This window comes from Lacerta agilis, chromosome 2 (assembly GCF_009819535.1).
Source record: "Lacerta agilis isolate rLacAgi1 chromosome 2, rLacAgi1.pri, whole genome shotgun sequence".
NCBI lineage: Eukaryota > Metazoa > Chordata > Lepidosauria > Squamata > Lacertidae > Lacerta > Lacerta agilis.
The window spans coordinates 108,723,908-108,739,706 of NC_046313.1; the positions used below are offsets into that span (position 1 = coordinate 108,723,908).

Below are 15,799 nucleotides of genomic sequence, written 5' to 3' on the forward strand. Positions count from 1 at the left end.
ACTCACTCTTGTTCCGATTTAGTTCTTCAAACTCCTGAAAGACAGTGACACAGCTTCCTGTAGGCAATACCATCAACTATTCTGAATAAAATTTGAATTTTGAATGGGCATCACTTGAAACTTCCCTCAGCTTCAATCCTGCTCTCTGTTTCCCCTTTCCTTCAGCAAGGCCTCCACTGGCCATAGAGTTGGAAGCTCCAGAATCCCTTTCCTTCCTCACCTGATTCAGGCTCTGCCCATAAATATTAAAAGCATTCACCTCTCTCAGAGCTATAGCTAGGTGATTTTGCGCCCCTGGCAGAAATGTTCAGATTGCACCCCCTAGCCATAGACAAACTAGCTTTTCTTTCCACCTCTCCTCCAACCCCCCCCCCTCCACCCATTCAATTCACCCTCTATTAAAAACCTTTTCTTATGAGGCAATAATTGATATTTTTATTTATAGACATACCGTATTTTTTGGACCATAAGACGCACCTATTTTTTTAGAGGGGGAAAACCAGGGAAAAAATATTTTTTTCTGGTTTTCCTCCTCTAAAAGGCTGGGAGGGGGAGTGAAGGAGGCAGCAGCGGTAGAGGTACTGGGAGAGAAACATGCTACGGGCCTCCCCTGCCTCCCCCACCATGACGACACCAGTGAAAGTGGGGCAGAGAAAGGGGAAGCCCAGTAGCAATGCTGTAGGGCTTTCTGTCCCCCCCCCCCACTTTCGCTGGTGTCAGGGGAGGTTTAAAGATTTAAAGACAGCTGGGAAGAAGGGGTGAACGCTCACCCCTTCTCCCTGGCTCCCTTTAAAAAAAGCGGGGATGAGCCGCTCTGAAGGGGTGCCATCCCCGCTTGCTTTTGGGATTGACGCAGTGGTGGAGGAAACAGCCGCTGCCGCTTCCTCCAGCACCCCACGGGTGGCGCTGGATCCTCCCCACAGCCTCCGTTTGCAAAAAAAAGTGAAGGTCTTTCTAATCTCTCTTGAGCTCTATGGAGTGAAGAAGAAATTAAAGCTACAGCCCTGGAACCACTTCCCTGGGAGTAAGTCCCTTTGAACTTAATGTGATTTGCTTCTGAGTAGACATAGGAGTGCCGATGTTTTTATAGACAGACGAAAAGGATTAGCTCACAAGTTTTGGTGATTCTCCTCTTCACGCAGCACATTGTGGTGTGTTGGCCACTGGCTTGACACATTTTTGAAGGTAAAATTTAAAAATTCTTGAAAAAGATAATTAAAAAAACCTCTTCCAGAAAAAAATTCCTCCAAAAGAATCAAGTCTTTAAAAAAAAAAGAAATTCCCCTTAAAAATTCCTTAAAAGAATCCTTCCAAAAATTGTTCAGTGGCACCTTTGAGACCACCTAAGTTTGTTGTGGGTATGAGCTTTCGTGTCCATGCACACTTCTTCAGATACACAGAAGCTTTTTCCTGTAAGACCAATTGCAGTCCTTAACAGTCATCAACAGGTTTACCACTCTTATTAGCCAATCACCCATTCCCACCACCCTTCTGAGAAATACCTCTCCCCAACCTCTCACTATATATACAGGTCTGGTGACTTCTGTCTCAGTGTATTTGAATATGTTTTATCAGGCTTCTTTCTCTCAGGCCAAGGAAAACCCCAGGTATGAAAAAATAAGATGGGGTAGCTGAGCCGAGTGGGATCTTGTATTTGCAATGTGTGGGTTTGTTCTCTCTTCTATGCATGTCCAATGGGGGGGGGGATTTCTTTGAGGAAGACTCAGCTGGGTTGTGAGGAAAAGGCCCTCTTGAGAACCAAGTTCTCCCATTGAGCAGGTTTGGTGGAGCAAAATCTGCCAGGTGGAGAAGAGAGAATTTTGGTGGATTCTGCTGAAATGCATGGGAGACACTTCTGGGCCAGGATGGCTAGCAATGCTATACATTCTGGGTTGATTTCAGGTGTGTCCTACTCAGAGTAAGCCCATTGAAATGAACGAGCCTAAGTTAGTCATGCCTATTGACTTCAATGGGTCTGTTCTGAGCAGGACTTAAATGCTACCCGCTTTTGCCAGAATAAATGATAATGATAATTGGGTTGAAGAGAGGATTCTGGAGGCTTTTATTGAACTTGCAAGGGCTGCTTGGAGAGGGGTGGTGGGGAGATTTATTAAACCGTTTTCTGATGTTTGTCTCCGCAACTTCAGCATGTATTCCAAGTCCTTTGGGTAAGTCAGACTCAGCCTTATCTGCCAAGGCAGTGAGACAACTGAAGAACCAGGAACAGGGCCAAGGAGAGGAGGCATCTCAGAAACATTTCTGACATAGTCCCACTGCTCAAATAGGAAGAGGAAGTGAAGGCAGGTCAACATTTTAATCCAGGCATAGGCAAACTCGGCCCTCCAGCAGTTTTGGGACTAAAACTCCCATCATCCCCAGCTAACAGGACTAGTGGTTAGAGATGATGGGAATTGTAGTCTCAAAACATCTGGAGGGCCAGTTTGCCTATGCCTGTTTTAATCTCTTGTGAGCTCTGTGGAGCAAAGAGGGAATAAATGCTACAGCCTTGTGCCCACTTTCTCCCCACCCCCAATCAAATATATCCTCCTGGGAAAGCATTTTAAAAAATGTTATTTTAAAAAATGATATCCCCCACTCCAGACCATTGGAGGAGCTGGAGATGAGACTAGTGGGTGAGCTGCATCAATAGGAGTATAGCATCTAGATCAAGGGAAGAATCTGAAGAAGTGTGCATGCACACGAAAGCACATATCAAGAACAAACTCAGTTGGTCTCTAAGGTGCTACTGGAAAGAATTTTTCATTTTGTTTAGATCAAGGGAAGTAATAGTACCACTGTATTCCGCTCTGGTCAGACCTCACCTGGAATACTGTGTCCAGTTCTGGGCACCACAGTTCAAGAAGGATACTGACAAGCTGGAACATGTCCAGAGGAGGGCAACCAAAATGGTCAAAGGCCTGGAAACTATGCCTTATGAGGAACGGCTTAGGGAGCTGGGTATGTTTAGCCTGGAGAAGAGAAGGTTAAGGGGTGATATGATAGCCATGTTCAAATATATAAAAGGATGTCATATAGAGGAGGGAGAAAGGCTGTTTTCTGCTGCTCCAGAGAAGCGGACACAGGGCAATGGATTCAAACTACAAGAAAGAAGATTCCACCTAAACATTAGGAAGAACTTCCTGACAGTAAGAGCTGTCCGACAGTGGAATTTGCTGCCAAGGAGTGTGGTGGAGTCTCCTTCTTTGGAGGTCTTTAAGCGGAGGCTTGACAGCCATCTGTCAGGAATGCTTTGATGGTGTTTCCTGCTTGGCAGGGGGTTGGCACTGGATGGCCCTTGTGGTCTCTTCCAACTCTATGATTCTGTGATTCAATGACAGGATGACGCTGGAGCTGGAGAGCAGATTAGAAACCCCCCAGCCTGCATCCCATGTCCTCAGTGGCTGAGGGTGTGTGTTCAATTTTCCCGTGAGAATGTGCATCACAGGGGATGGATTGGTTCCAGCTGGGATGCTCCTTGGAGTCTGAACTTTTCTGTCTTGCAGCTGGAGAAGGGCTTGTGAGTTTGAGCAATTGGGTGGGAGGGACTTGCAGGATTCAGTCAGGGGTACGAAAACTAAGGCGGGGCGCGGATGAGGCCCAATCGCCGCCTTCTCAATCCGGCCCGCGGACAGTCCGGGAATCTGCATTTGTTTACATAAGTAGAATGTGTTCTTTTATTTAAAATGCATCTCTAGGTTATTTGTGAGGCCTGCCTGGTGTATTTACATGAGTAGAATGTGTCCTTAAAAAAAAAAAAAGCATCTCTGGGTTATTTGTGAGGCATAGGAATTCGTTCATTCCCCCCCCCCCATATAGTCCGGCCCACCACATGGTCTGAGGGAAGGTGGACTGGCCCATGGCTGAAAAAGGTTGCTGACCCCTGATTCGGATTCATTCACTGGCGTTCAAATGAGTCTGAGACTGACATGAAGCTCATGTAAAAAAACAAAAAAACACTTGCTTCCATCTCCTTGGAAAATTGACTCCTTAAATCGGCAGCCAGGATTTATGCCCTTTCTTTTTAATACAGTATATAAATTCCCATGCCCCAAAGACTCTGTGTCCCTGCTAACCCCCCCTCCCTTTCAGGCAGCAGTGATCTCGAGCCATCAAGTCTGCATTTCCAGGAAAGGAAACACGCCCATTTGCAGACGCAAACGAGAGAAAACGAAACCAGCTCTGTTTTCCTGGCGACTCGAGGCAGCAGATATGGCTGCTTCTGGGGGTCCCGTGCAGGATCTCCTCGAGGAAGCCACTTGCCCCATCTGCCTGGAGTGTTTCAGGGATCCAGTGATCATCCCTGAGTGCGGGCACAACTTCTGCCGATCCTGCCTGATCCAGTGCTGGGGGGAATCGGAGGGAGAGGCTTCCTGCCCTCAGTGCAGAGAAATCATTCAGCACAGGAACCTCATCCCCAATCGGCCGCTGGCAAATGTTGTGGAGAAACTTACAGTCGGGAAACTCCTTCATGGGGAAAAGGGGGCCGAAGGAAAAGGGAAGATGTGCGAGAAGCACCAGGAGCCCCTGAAGCTCTTCTGCAAGGAGGACGAAAGCCCCATCTGTGTCGTGTGTATTGCATCCAAGGAGCACAAGAGCCACGAGGCGATTCTTCTGGAGGAGGCTTCCCAGGAGTACAAGGTAGGAAATCTCTCTGGGTTTCCTTTGGGGATGGTGAGGGTGAAATAGCTACAGAGAAGGAGGTCTTGCAAGAAAATGTTTTAATGTATTCTCCCCTCCTGCAGCCAAACAGTAACTAAACTTCTAAAACTGTTCAGTAAACATTTCATTTTTCCTTTCTGGGGGAGTACAGTGCCCCCAATGTCCCCCTTCATGCATGCAGGAGTAACTCACCCAGAGTCCTTCCTCTGGAAGCAGCTCCCTTAGGAAAGGGATGGAGGGTGGGGCAGTGCAGGTGGCAGAGACAGAATAAACAAAATATAAAATCAAAAAATCCTTCCGGTAGCACCTTTGTTGTTGTTCAGTCGTTCAGTCGTGTCCGACTCTTCGTGACCCCATGGACCAGAGCACGCCAGGCACGCCTATCATTCACTGCCTCCCGCAGTTTGGCCAAACTCATGTTAGTAGCTTCGAGAATACTGTCCAACCATCTCATCCTTTGTCGTCCCCTTCTCCTTGTGCCCTCAATCTTTCCCAACATCAGGGTCTTTTCCAGGGAGTCTTCTCTTCTCATGAGGTGGCCAAAGTACTGGAGCCTCAACTTCAGGATCTGTCCTTCTAGTGAGCACTCGGGGCCGATTTCCTTGAGAATGGATAGGTTTGATCTTCTTGCAGTCCATGGGACCCTCAAGAGTCTCCTCCAGCACCATAATTCAAAAGCATCAATTCTTCGGCGATCAGCCTTCTTGATGGTCCAGCTCTCACTTCCGTACATTACTACTGGGAAAACCATAGCTTTAACTATACGGACCTTTGTTGGCAAGGTGATGTCTTTGCTTTTTAAGATGCTGTCTAGGTTTGTCATTGCTTTTCTCCCAAGAGAAAAGACCAACCTTAGAGACCAACTAAGTTTGTTCTTGGTATGAGCTTTCGTGTGCATGCACACTTCTTCAGAACAAACTTAGTTGGTCTCGATAAGTTGCTACTGGAAGGATTTTTTGATTTTATATTTTGTTTTGACCATGGCAGACCAACCCGGCTACCTACCTGTAACAGGGATAGAATAGTAGAGTTGGAAGGGACCCTGAGCGCCATCTAGGGGGGACCGAGGCAAAGATCACAGACTTGGGGGCAGGGAGGAGCAAGCATATGATTCAACTTTACTGTTCTTATGAATATTAAACTGCAACGATGAAAAAAGCAACCAAACTTTTTTGTTTTGTTTTGTTTTCAGGATCAGATCAGCAGCTGCCTAGATAATGTGAGGAAGGAGAGAGAGAAAATTCTAGTATTTAAAGCAGACAAAGAAAAGGAAAGCCATGACCTGCTTGTAAGCATCATTGTTACTTGAAGGTGGAAAAGTGCTACAGTCTAGAATCCATATCTGGGGGGATGAATATGGAATATAGAAAGGTTTCTGTTTGACCAGCCTGATCACCTACATGGCATGAAAGGCCATTTTAAGGAGAGGGTGGGCTTGTAAATTTTTATGAAACTTTTCCTGCTGGCGTGATCTCTCTGAAATGGCAGAAATGCCCTTCCAAGTGAATTCTGATAACTGGTCTTTTCATCCTGCAACATTATGCCTGATACTGGTCTGTTGTTCTCCTCCTCTTTCTCTTTTTGCTGGTGCAGAAGCAAATGGAAGCAGAGAGGGAAAAGATGGTGGCTGAGATCAGGCTAATGCACCAGTTTCTGGAAGAAAAAGAGAAGCTTCTTTTGGCCCAGATGGAAGAGGTGGAGAAGGAGATTGCAGCAGAAAGGGAGGAGCACCTGGCCAGACTCTCCGGGGAACTCTCCTCTCTTGACAGCCTCATCCGGGAGATGGAGGAGAAGCTTCAGGAACCAGCAAGTGAACTCCTGCAGGTGAGGCCTGGTCTTGATGTGAGAGGGTGGAGTGTGCTGCACTACAGATTACAGGCATTTCTTAGTCTCCCCTACATAAAAATACTGTTGTAGGAGAAACAATCAGTACATGAATGGTAAAAGGTTTCAGCCCTGGCACAGGAGCCAACTCTGAGGGGCTGAGGTCCTTTGGATGCCCCAATAGAATATTTGAGGGTGGCCAGCCCCCCCAAATAACGAACACTTCTTTTGAAATTGGGTGTGTGTACTGCATCTTGTGATTGATAATGTAGGGTGGGGCTTACCTGCCCCCCCTATTTTGTTCAGTTTGTCGCCGCTGAGCCCAGGGGTTGGCAAGAAGGGCCCTGGCCCCTTGCTAGATCAAACCACAGGCCCCTTTGGTCCTGCATCCTGTTCTCGCTTTGGCCAACCAGAGGTCTCTGGGAAGCCCACAAGCCAATAGAGCTCTCTATGCATGCTCAGAGTAGACTGATTGAAATTAATGGGGGGGGTGACTATCTTAGGTTCATTAATTTCAGTGTGTCTGAGTAAAAGCGAGTTGAATACAACCGATACTGCCTCCAACACAGGCATTCCAAGTTGGCACTGCATCACATTTTCATTCAGATGCTGTCTTGGGTCTAGCAGAGAGGGGGTGACTTATTATTATTATTATTTATTAAAATAAGTTTAAACAAAATAAAAAATAAAAAAATTGACATCAGGAATCACAAGACAGAGAAACCAGTAGGAGAACACTTTAATCTCCCAGGACATTCTATACAAGATCTCAAAGTAGCTGTCTTATTACAAAGGAATTTAATAGACTGGAAAGAGAAGTTGCTGAATTGCAACTAATCACCAAACTTAAAACCACGGGGAGACCTGGTCTGAACAGAGACATTGGATTCTTAAAACAAAATCAAAAATTCTTTCCAGTAGCACCTTAGAGACCAACTGAGTTTGTTCCTGGTATGAGCTTTTGTGTGCATGCACACTTCTTCAGATACCTTAGATTCTTATCTATTTTTAGCCTTCTCACCCCTTACTTTTTCATGTAAGACCAATTGCAGTCGTTAACAGTCAACAGGTTTTCCACACCTATCAGCCAATCACCCATCCCCACCACCCTTCTGAGTAATACCCTCCCCACTCTCTCACTATATATAAGGGTCTGGTGACTTATGTTTCAGTGTATCTGAAGAAGTGTGCATGCACATGAAAGCTCATACCAAGAACAAACTTAGTTGGTCTCTAAGGTGCTACTGGAAGGAATTTGTTGTTGTTGTTGTTGCGACTATGAGAGACCAACACGGCTACCTTCCTGTAACTAAAATAAGTTTGTATACCACCCTATACCCACAGGTCTCGGGGTGGTTCCCAGGATATGATTGAGTGTGGGATGTACATAGCAGTGAACCGATTAGTCTCAGGTGAACACGGAACCAGCATGCACTGCAGGCAAAATGGCAAATCAGGGTGATGGAATTGAATCTCTCAGGTGTTCGGGTGACTTGGCCAAAAGGGAAGAAAGGGACCTTTTATTAGTCATCACTGGAATGGCTGACTTTTGCCATCTGATGTTTATTTCAAAATTATGTGGCACTGCATGTTTTATTGGGAGTCTTTTGTTTCTGTTTGGCTAACCTCTCTCTACTTCAGCTGCTTGGTATTTATAACCGAGCGCAGGGCTCTCTGCAAAAATGGCTCCACGGATATCTGTTTCTTTCTTTCCATCCAGGATATCAGAAGCTTCTTGCAGAGGTAAGTGATGGAAATTTGCTGCTTTTAAGAATACCGCTCCCTTATTATGATGCTAGGAACATTCTTGTTTAATGGGTGTTAAACTCATTCTGCAGTCCCTCCTTACAGAGACAGCTTTAGGACTCCCATCGTCCATCACAGACAAAAATAGGGGCGTGTTTTCATAGTCATTGGTCTCATCTACAATCATGGGAAGGAAGCCATTCCTCGTTCCTCTCCATTACATATTTCTGAAGGCCCTTCTCCGTGATGGATTCATTTGCTCTGCAGTTGTTACAAAAAGAGGGGACATTCCAAAGGGGCTTGTAAATATCTTCACTGTAATTTACACTTAATCCAGTGTATTCCAGGCTCCTGCAGGTTCTTCCTCAGCCATAAGAATGTGAGAAAGGGCCTTGCTGGATCCTGCCAGTGGCCCATTTAGTCCAGCATCCTGTTTTCAAAATGACTAACCAGGTGCCTCTGGGAAACCTGCGATCAGGATCCGAGCCCCAGAGGACACTCCCCTCCGGTGGTTCCAGCAACTGGAGTTCAGAGGCACCACTTCCTTTGACCCAGCCATCGTGGATATCAGCTGCTGAGAGCCTTGTCCCCCAAACACCTGCAACATATTCAAAAACTAATGAATTTTGAAAATACTGCTTTAATTTCTAATATTTTCTCCATTTTTAAAATAGAGCCACTGTGCTAAAATACATTTATAATGTTAATTGCAAAGCTTCCTTATATTTCAGAAATGCACGTAACAGATCTAATTTGTTCTGCTCATTAACCACTTGAAACGCTTCACTAAAACTGGTGTAGTCCTAAAATCTCTGCGTAAGGACCGAGGAGTATTCACTTTTCTTAAAAAAAACCCAAGTTGCATATATCAGCTTCTTTCCCTTCAATCTCGTATTCATATATTTCCTTCAGTATGTTTTGGAAGCAGGTGTGTGTTGGTTTTCCTTCAACTTGGTAGGTGCTCTCTAGATCCACACGTAAACAATATGCTCCCTTTTGTCATTGTAAAAAATCCTGCCCTCAAGTCTTCATCATGCCTTTAACATCACGATAAGACACCTGCCTTGTCTGAAAGTTGCTTGCATTGGAAGGATGGTGGCTTGACTTTGTTCTTTCCCCCCAGGTCTCAGGTGAAGGAGGGTCCTCCTGTGGCTTTTCTTCCTGCCCTGAAGTGGAGCATCTGGGACTTCAGAGATATAAATCCCTTCCTGAAGGGAGCCATGAATAAATTCAGAGGTAGTAAAGAAGAGCTGAAAATATTTTATACTGAATATTTAAATCGTAGGTATGATTTGGCCCTTAGTTTGAATTCAGTAAGGTAAAGGGTAAAGGGACCCCAGACCATTAGGTCCAGTCGCAGACGAGACTGGGGTTGCAGCGCTCATCTCGCTTTATTGGCTGAGGGAGCCGGCGTACAGCTTCCGGGTCATGTGGCCAGCATGACTAAGCCGCTTCTGGCGAACCAGAGCAGCACACAGAAACGCCATTTACCTCCCCGCCGGAGCAGTACCTATTTATTTACTTACACTTTGACGTGCTTTCGAACTGCTAGGTTGGCAGGAGCAGGGACCGAGCAATGGGAGCTCAACCCATCGTGGGGATTCAAACCGCCGACCTTTTGATCTGCAAGCCCTAGGCTCTGTGGTTTAACCCACAGCGCTACCTGCATCCATAATACCTGGCTACAATCTCATGAGCTCATATTGTTGTTGCCAGGTTTGTCATCTGAATGATGGTGTGATGCTAAATCTCTCTTCCCTTTTCTCTCCCAGACACTGTGAAATATGGACTTCGGCTGCAAAAAGGTACATTTAATAACAATAATAATTTATTATTTATACCCTGCCCATCTGGCTGGGTTTCCCTAGTCATTTTGGGTCAAACAGAGGCACAGGTTCAGGAGAGATGGGATCCGCTTCTCAGAAGACTGCAGCCCTTCCACCCATGCCTTCTTTCCCAGAGGCATCTGTTCCGTGAGAGCAGCATGCTAGGCTAGATGGGCTCTTGGCCTGAGCCTGCAGACTCTTAGGAAGCCCCCAGCCCAGGATGGCTGGCTTTTCTGTGCTGCATGTCAATAAGACACAGGGGTGCTGTGAAGCCAAATTCTCCCAGCACATGAGGAGGAAATATCCCTTTGAGCCATACAAGATCTCCATCCCTTTTAGGAGAGTTTATGTAAGAGGAAGGTGTAAGAGTGGGAAATGCATGCCCTTCTTTGTGTGCCCCTCCTCAGGAGGTTCAGAGGGTGGCAACACAAGAATTGGCCTTCCCTGTGGTGGCTCTCCATCTGTGGAATGCTCTCCCCAGGAAAGCTTGCCTGGCGTCTACATTACACACCTTTAGGTGCCAGGCAAAAATGTTCTTTTTTAACCAGGCCTTTGGTTGATCTTATTGACATCCTACACACTTTTGGAATATGGTTCTTTTGCGGGGGTGTTTATTGGGTTATTGCTTTTGGTTTGATTTCATATACAGTGGTACCTTGGTTTTAGAAAACTTAGTTTATGAACAACTTGGAAAAAGAATGCTGCAAACCCGGAAGTAGGTGCTCCGGTTTGTGAATTTTGCAGAACATACAACGGTCTCCCTCGAAAGGTGGTGGACTCTCCTTCCTTGGAGGTTTTTAATCAGATGTTGGGTGGTCACGTGGCATGGATGCTTTAGTTGAGATTCCAGCATTGCAGGGGGCTGGACTAGATGACCCTTGGGATCCCTTCCAACTCTACAATTATACGATGCACTTTCAAGAATCCCAAGTAGGACATTTCACACGGGGGTCGGGGAAGCCTAACCACTTTCTTGCATTTTATACACTACCTGGAAGGATGGAGTATAACATTCTTTAAATATACAACTGAAACTTGAATGGTGGTTACAAGGAGGGTGTAATGCAGGCACCCCCAAACTGCGGCCCTCCAGATGTTTTGGCCTACAACTCCCATGATCCCTAGCTAACAGGACCAGTGGTCAGGGATGATGGGAATTGTAGTCCAAAACATCTGGAGGGCCAAAGTTTGGGGATGCCTGGTGTAATGTAATATAAGGTAAAGGTAAAGGTACCCCTGACCATCAGGTCCAGTCGTGTCCGACTCTGGGGTTGCAGCGCTCATCTCGCTCTATAGGCCGAGGGAGCTGTCGATTGTCCCCAAGCAGCTCCCAGGTCATGTGGCCAGCATGCCAAAGCCGCTTCTGGCGAACCAGAGCAGCGCACAGAGACGCCGTTTACCTTCCCGCTGGAGCAGTCCCTATTTCTCAACTAGCACTTTGAGGTGCTTTCGAACTGCTTGGTGGGCAGGAGCAGGGACCGAGAAACGGGAGCTCACCTCATCATGGGGATTCGAACCGCCAACCTTCTGATCAGCAAGCCCTAGACTCTGTGGTTCAACCCACAGCGCCACCTGGGTCCCTTATGTAATGTAATGTAATGTGAGGTAAAAGATTAAGATGCTTTGACTCCCTTCTGCCATGAACTGTGGGGGGGGGGTGGCCTTAGACAAGCCGCTCTCTATCAGCCTCTGTCGCATAGCTGTCAACCTTCCCTTTTATTGCAAAGGGAAACGGCGCTGGAATAAGCGAATTTCCCGCAAAAAAGGGGAAAGTTGACAGCTATGCTCTGTCGTCCCGTCTGAAAAAATGGGAATAGTAAGATTGAGTTAACTTACAGGGTTCTTGCAACGGTTCTATGTAGATAATGTGTGCTAAGTACTTTGAACTCTTGAAAGAAATGCAAATGTTTCAAAAATCATTATTAAGAACTTGATGGACAACCCTGTCTTAAATGCAGAGCCATGGAGTCCCTATTCCTTTCAGAGGGGATGCTATTTCTGTCATGTGGCTAAAGAAAAGTCAGCTTCCCAGTTCACATTGTTTCTCTTCTCTTTCCTCCTCTGCCCCCACAGAATACGTAACTTTGGATCCAGACACAGCAAATCCCTGCCTCATCCTGTCTGAGAATCGAAAGAGAGTGAGATGGACAGAAGTGTGTCAAGACCTGCCAGACAGCCCTGAGAGATTTGACACATATAACTATGTGCTGGGACGTCAGGGTTTCACATCAGGGAGACATTTCTGGGAGGTCACTGTGGGGAGCGAGGGGAAATGGGCCGTGGGGGTGGCCAGAAAGTCTGTGAAGAGGAAAGGCAAGTTTACCGCTGGTCCTAAGGAAGGGATCTGGCGCATAGGGAAGTGGGGTAATCAATACAGGGTCTCCACCCACACTGGGTGCCGTGTTCCTATTCTGGGTGGGGAGCCCAGGAGGATCCGAGTGACCCTGAACTGTGAAGGGGGACGGGTGTCCTTTTACGATGCAGATACAGCAGCCCTTCTCCACTCATTCTCAGAAGCCTCCTTCTCAGGAGAGACCCTCCAGCCCTTCTTTTACGTTTTCACCAGAGGCTACCTGACAGTCTCTTGGGTGTAGAGACAGACAAACTTCCCAGCTCCCTGCTAAGTATGCATTTCAGTGCCTGCAGTCCTGAATGAGCAGAGAGATGCACAACATCAAAGCGCTTCAGGAGCCCTGACACAGACAACGAAGGCAGTAACTCACAGAGGCAATTAAGCACAGATAATGTATTTTACTACTGGGTCAAAAGCATAATGGTTCCCATTTACAGAGTTTGTCTCCTGAAGCGTTTCTTAGAGTTTTCGAAGCTTTGGTTTTTTGCAACCCTCAGTGCCCTGTCGGCTTTCCAGATAAATGCAAACTAAACAGTTTTTATACAGCTGCTGTTAGAATACAAGCAGCTCCTCTCACATATGTGGCCTTGACGAAAGGTCCAGCTTTCTGACAGCTTCTAGCAATTTCCAGAATCCCCTGGAATCTTCAAGAACTTTCAGTGAGTTCTGGAAAGAATGAACGCCCACCCTCACCCCAACTACTTATCGCCATGATGACATTTTAGTCGTCTCAACCAAAATCCCTTTCCTTCAGCTTATGTGCAGAATCTCTCCATCCAAAGAGATCCATTCGCAGCCTTGTGCATTTTGTCAAAACAAAAATAAATAATTAGAAAGAGTTTGGGAGACTGGGGTGGGGTGGGGGAAACTGTCCGAAGGGGCCGTGTGAGATCTCACAAGAACCTCCAGAGTCCAGAAAGCAAGATCGAGGCTTACAATTTTGATGCCCTATATCCTGCTGTGGAAATAGTTTCTAAGCCCTCCGCCTTGCTCACCGACCTCCGGAAAAGGTTCCTCAAGGCATTTGCAGGGGTCTTCCTGACTTGACTTGCTAATCCCCAGAACGTAAGAGCCCCTGACAGAAATTCCAAGGACAGAACACAGACAATGTGGGGAATTTCAGGGGGTGGCAGTAAATTCCCAGTTATACAGTTATTTTCTCTAAGGTGACTTGTTGCAAACAATCAGATACATCTACAGTGATGCCTCCGGTTGCAGACATAATCCGTTTGGAATCTATGAGGATCCAGAATCTAATCTGAATGCAGTTTCTGGTGGATTGATAATGGCCTTGTTTTCTCTTCATTTCTACACTTAAAAATATACCCAAATGAAGGGGAAATGAAATCCTCAGCTTGGATCAAATGGAACATCAGAGTAAAATTTGGTCAACATTGAACATCATAGTCTATTTGTAATATATTTTTATTAGGAATATTGATCCACCACCAACAATAATAACTTTAGCAGTACAGTGGTGCCTTGGTTTGTGTAAATTTTCGATTATAAACACGCCAAACCCGGAAGTGCGTGTCCCGGTTTGCAAACTTTTTTGGGATTATAACACATTTTTTCTGGATTACGAACAAAAATCTTTTGGAGGCCCTAATGGTGAAAGCGCACCTTGGGTTACAACCTGTTTTGGTTTACGAACGGACCTCTGGAACAGATTATTGTTTTAAACCAAGGTACCGCTGAATCTTAAAAACACCAGATATTCTCAGCCCAAAGCCTCCTGCAGCTGCGCCTCCAACTCTCCTTCCGTTTTATTGGATCGCTCCGGGAGCTAAGATCACGGAAAATCTCCCTATCCGTTTTCTCAGCACCTGCACCATGTTGCCAAGCCCTCTTCAGAAATGTGCTCCCAAGCCCTCCTTGCAAAGTTCTCATATGTCACAGCTCATGTTCAGGTATTCTTGTATCAACAGTGAAGCTCTGAAGGGGGATTTAAATCCAGTTTGGGTTCTGCCATGACTCCTGCTTTCTTGCCTTTCTCCAGCAATGGTGTCTGCCATGGGTGTAGACGGGGGGGGGGGCTGGGAGGTCAGCTGCCACCCTCAATCAAGTGAATAAATAAATAAAAACGCTTAACTAAGTGACCAACTGTGTCATAGTGTTATAAGTGTTATATCGTACTGGGAACCTTAGTTCTTAAAATAAATGCCAAACACTGGATTTAGGAGAAATCAAGAGTAAGCTTTTATTGCAATAAAAGGTCCAGGGAGTCATTTCCAAAAGACTGGACATTAATCACAGGTATCCAAAGGTTTTTATAGATCCTTCAAACGTTACATATTCATATCTTGCATTAAGCATCAAGCCAATGAGCATATGACAGCAACCCAGAAATCCAATCCTCTTGTCCCCAGAAGACTCTCTGAACTTCACCCTAGTTAGCTGAGGCAAGGAGATTCACTTCTGCTTTCTTGTAACAACCTTCTGCCCCTGTGAACTCTCCTTTCGTTGGGTCATTCTTTCAGCTTGGTAAGCATATAGATCTCATTATGTCATTTGGTCAAACTATATGTATCTCAGACACCCAGAACATTCTGCAGACATCCTGTTTCTCCCAACATCCTGACTCACTTGGGGACATAGACCCATGACATAATTTATATCTTTTGCGGTCAATCTGCCTAGCTAGATATTTCTGCTTAGTTCAGCTATAACCCACAAACTCTTTGTAAGTATTCCTTACAAGGCACAGTCTTAATGCATAAGCATACAGAATAAAGCAAAGGTGAGATTATATATCTATTCCAGGTTACAATAGATTGTTTGATTCTGCACCTCCCCCCCCCCCCAATCCCTGGCTGCGTTTCATTATGTGGAAAACCAGACCTGTAGTGACATGGGTGCTGGGAATGCTGTCCTCCCTAAATTTATTTGTCCCCCTAAATTTTCCAGAGGCAAGTAATTAAATAAGCAGGAAAGCCTTTATTTCTCCTTGTTTTATCAGGCTTCTTTCTCTCAGAGGCCAAGCAAACCCCAAGGTACAAAAAAAATAAGATGGGGTAGCTGAGCCAAGTGGAAATTCTGCCTTTGCAATCAATGTGTGGGTTTGTTCTCTCTTCTCAGCATGTGCAGTGGGGGGGGGGTTGAGGAAGACTCAGCTGGGTTGTGAGGAAAAGGCCTCTTGAGAACCAAGTTCTCCCATTCAGCAGGTTTGGTGGAGCAAAATCCGCCAGGTGGAGAAGAGAGAATTCTGGTGGATTCTGCTGAAATGCATGGGAGACACTTCTGGGCCAGGATGGCTAGCAATCCTGTATACATTCTGGGTTTGTTTCAGGTGTGTCCTACTCAGAGTTAGTCCATTGAAATGGAGGAGCCTAGGTTAGTCATGCCTATTGACTTCAATGGGCCAGTTCTGAGCAGGACTTAAATGCTACCC

The 15,799-nt window shown here is 45.9% G+C and overlaps 2 protein-coding genes across 2 annotated transcripts in view; both read left to right on the forward strand.

Annotated features, from left to right (window-relative positions):
* Window positions 1-15,799, forward strand: part of LOC117042631 (zinc finger protein 850-like) — a 279,120-nt gene that overhangs the window by 131,105 nt on the left and 132,216 nt on the right. The window lies entirely within an intron of this gene.
* On the forward strand, window positions 4,194-12,845 carry LOC117042778 (zinc finger protein RFP-like). The gene is made up of 7 exons (XM_033142424.1): window positions 4,194-4,638; window positions 5,852-5,947; window positions 6,253-6,483; window positions 8,204-8,226; window positions 9,353-9,465; window positions 10,002-10,034; window positions 12,129-12,845. The coding sequence occupies exons 1-7, from the start codon at window positions 4,210-4,212 to the stop codon at window positions 12,647-12,649; spliced, it is 1,446 nt and encodes a 481-aa protein (XP_032998315.1). The 5' UTR covers window positions 4,194-4,209; the 3' UTR covers window positions 12,650-12,845.

Bases quoted from the DNA above. Each gene is read 5' to 3' on its own strand.
- LOC117042778 (XM_033142424.1), top strand. From the start codon at position 4,210: ATGGCTGCTTCTGGGGGTCCCGTGCAGGATCTCCTCGAGGAAGCCACT. The intron at 8,227-9,352 runs GTAAGTGATGGA...CTTTCCCCCCAG, and splicing joins ATCAGAAGCTTCTTGCAGAG to GTCTCAGGTGAAGGAGGGTC. The intron at 10,035-12,128 runs GTACATTTAATA...CTGCCCCCACAG, and splicing joins TGGACTTCGGCTGCAAAAAG to AATACGTAACTTTGGATCCA.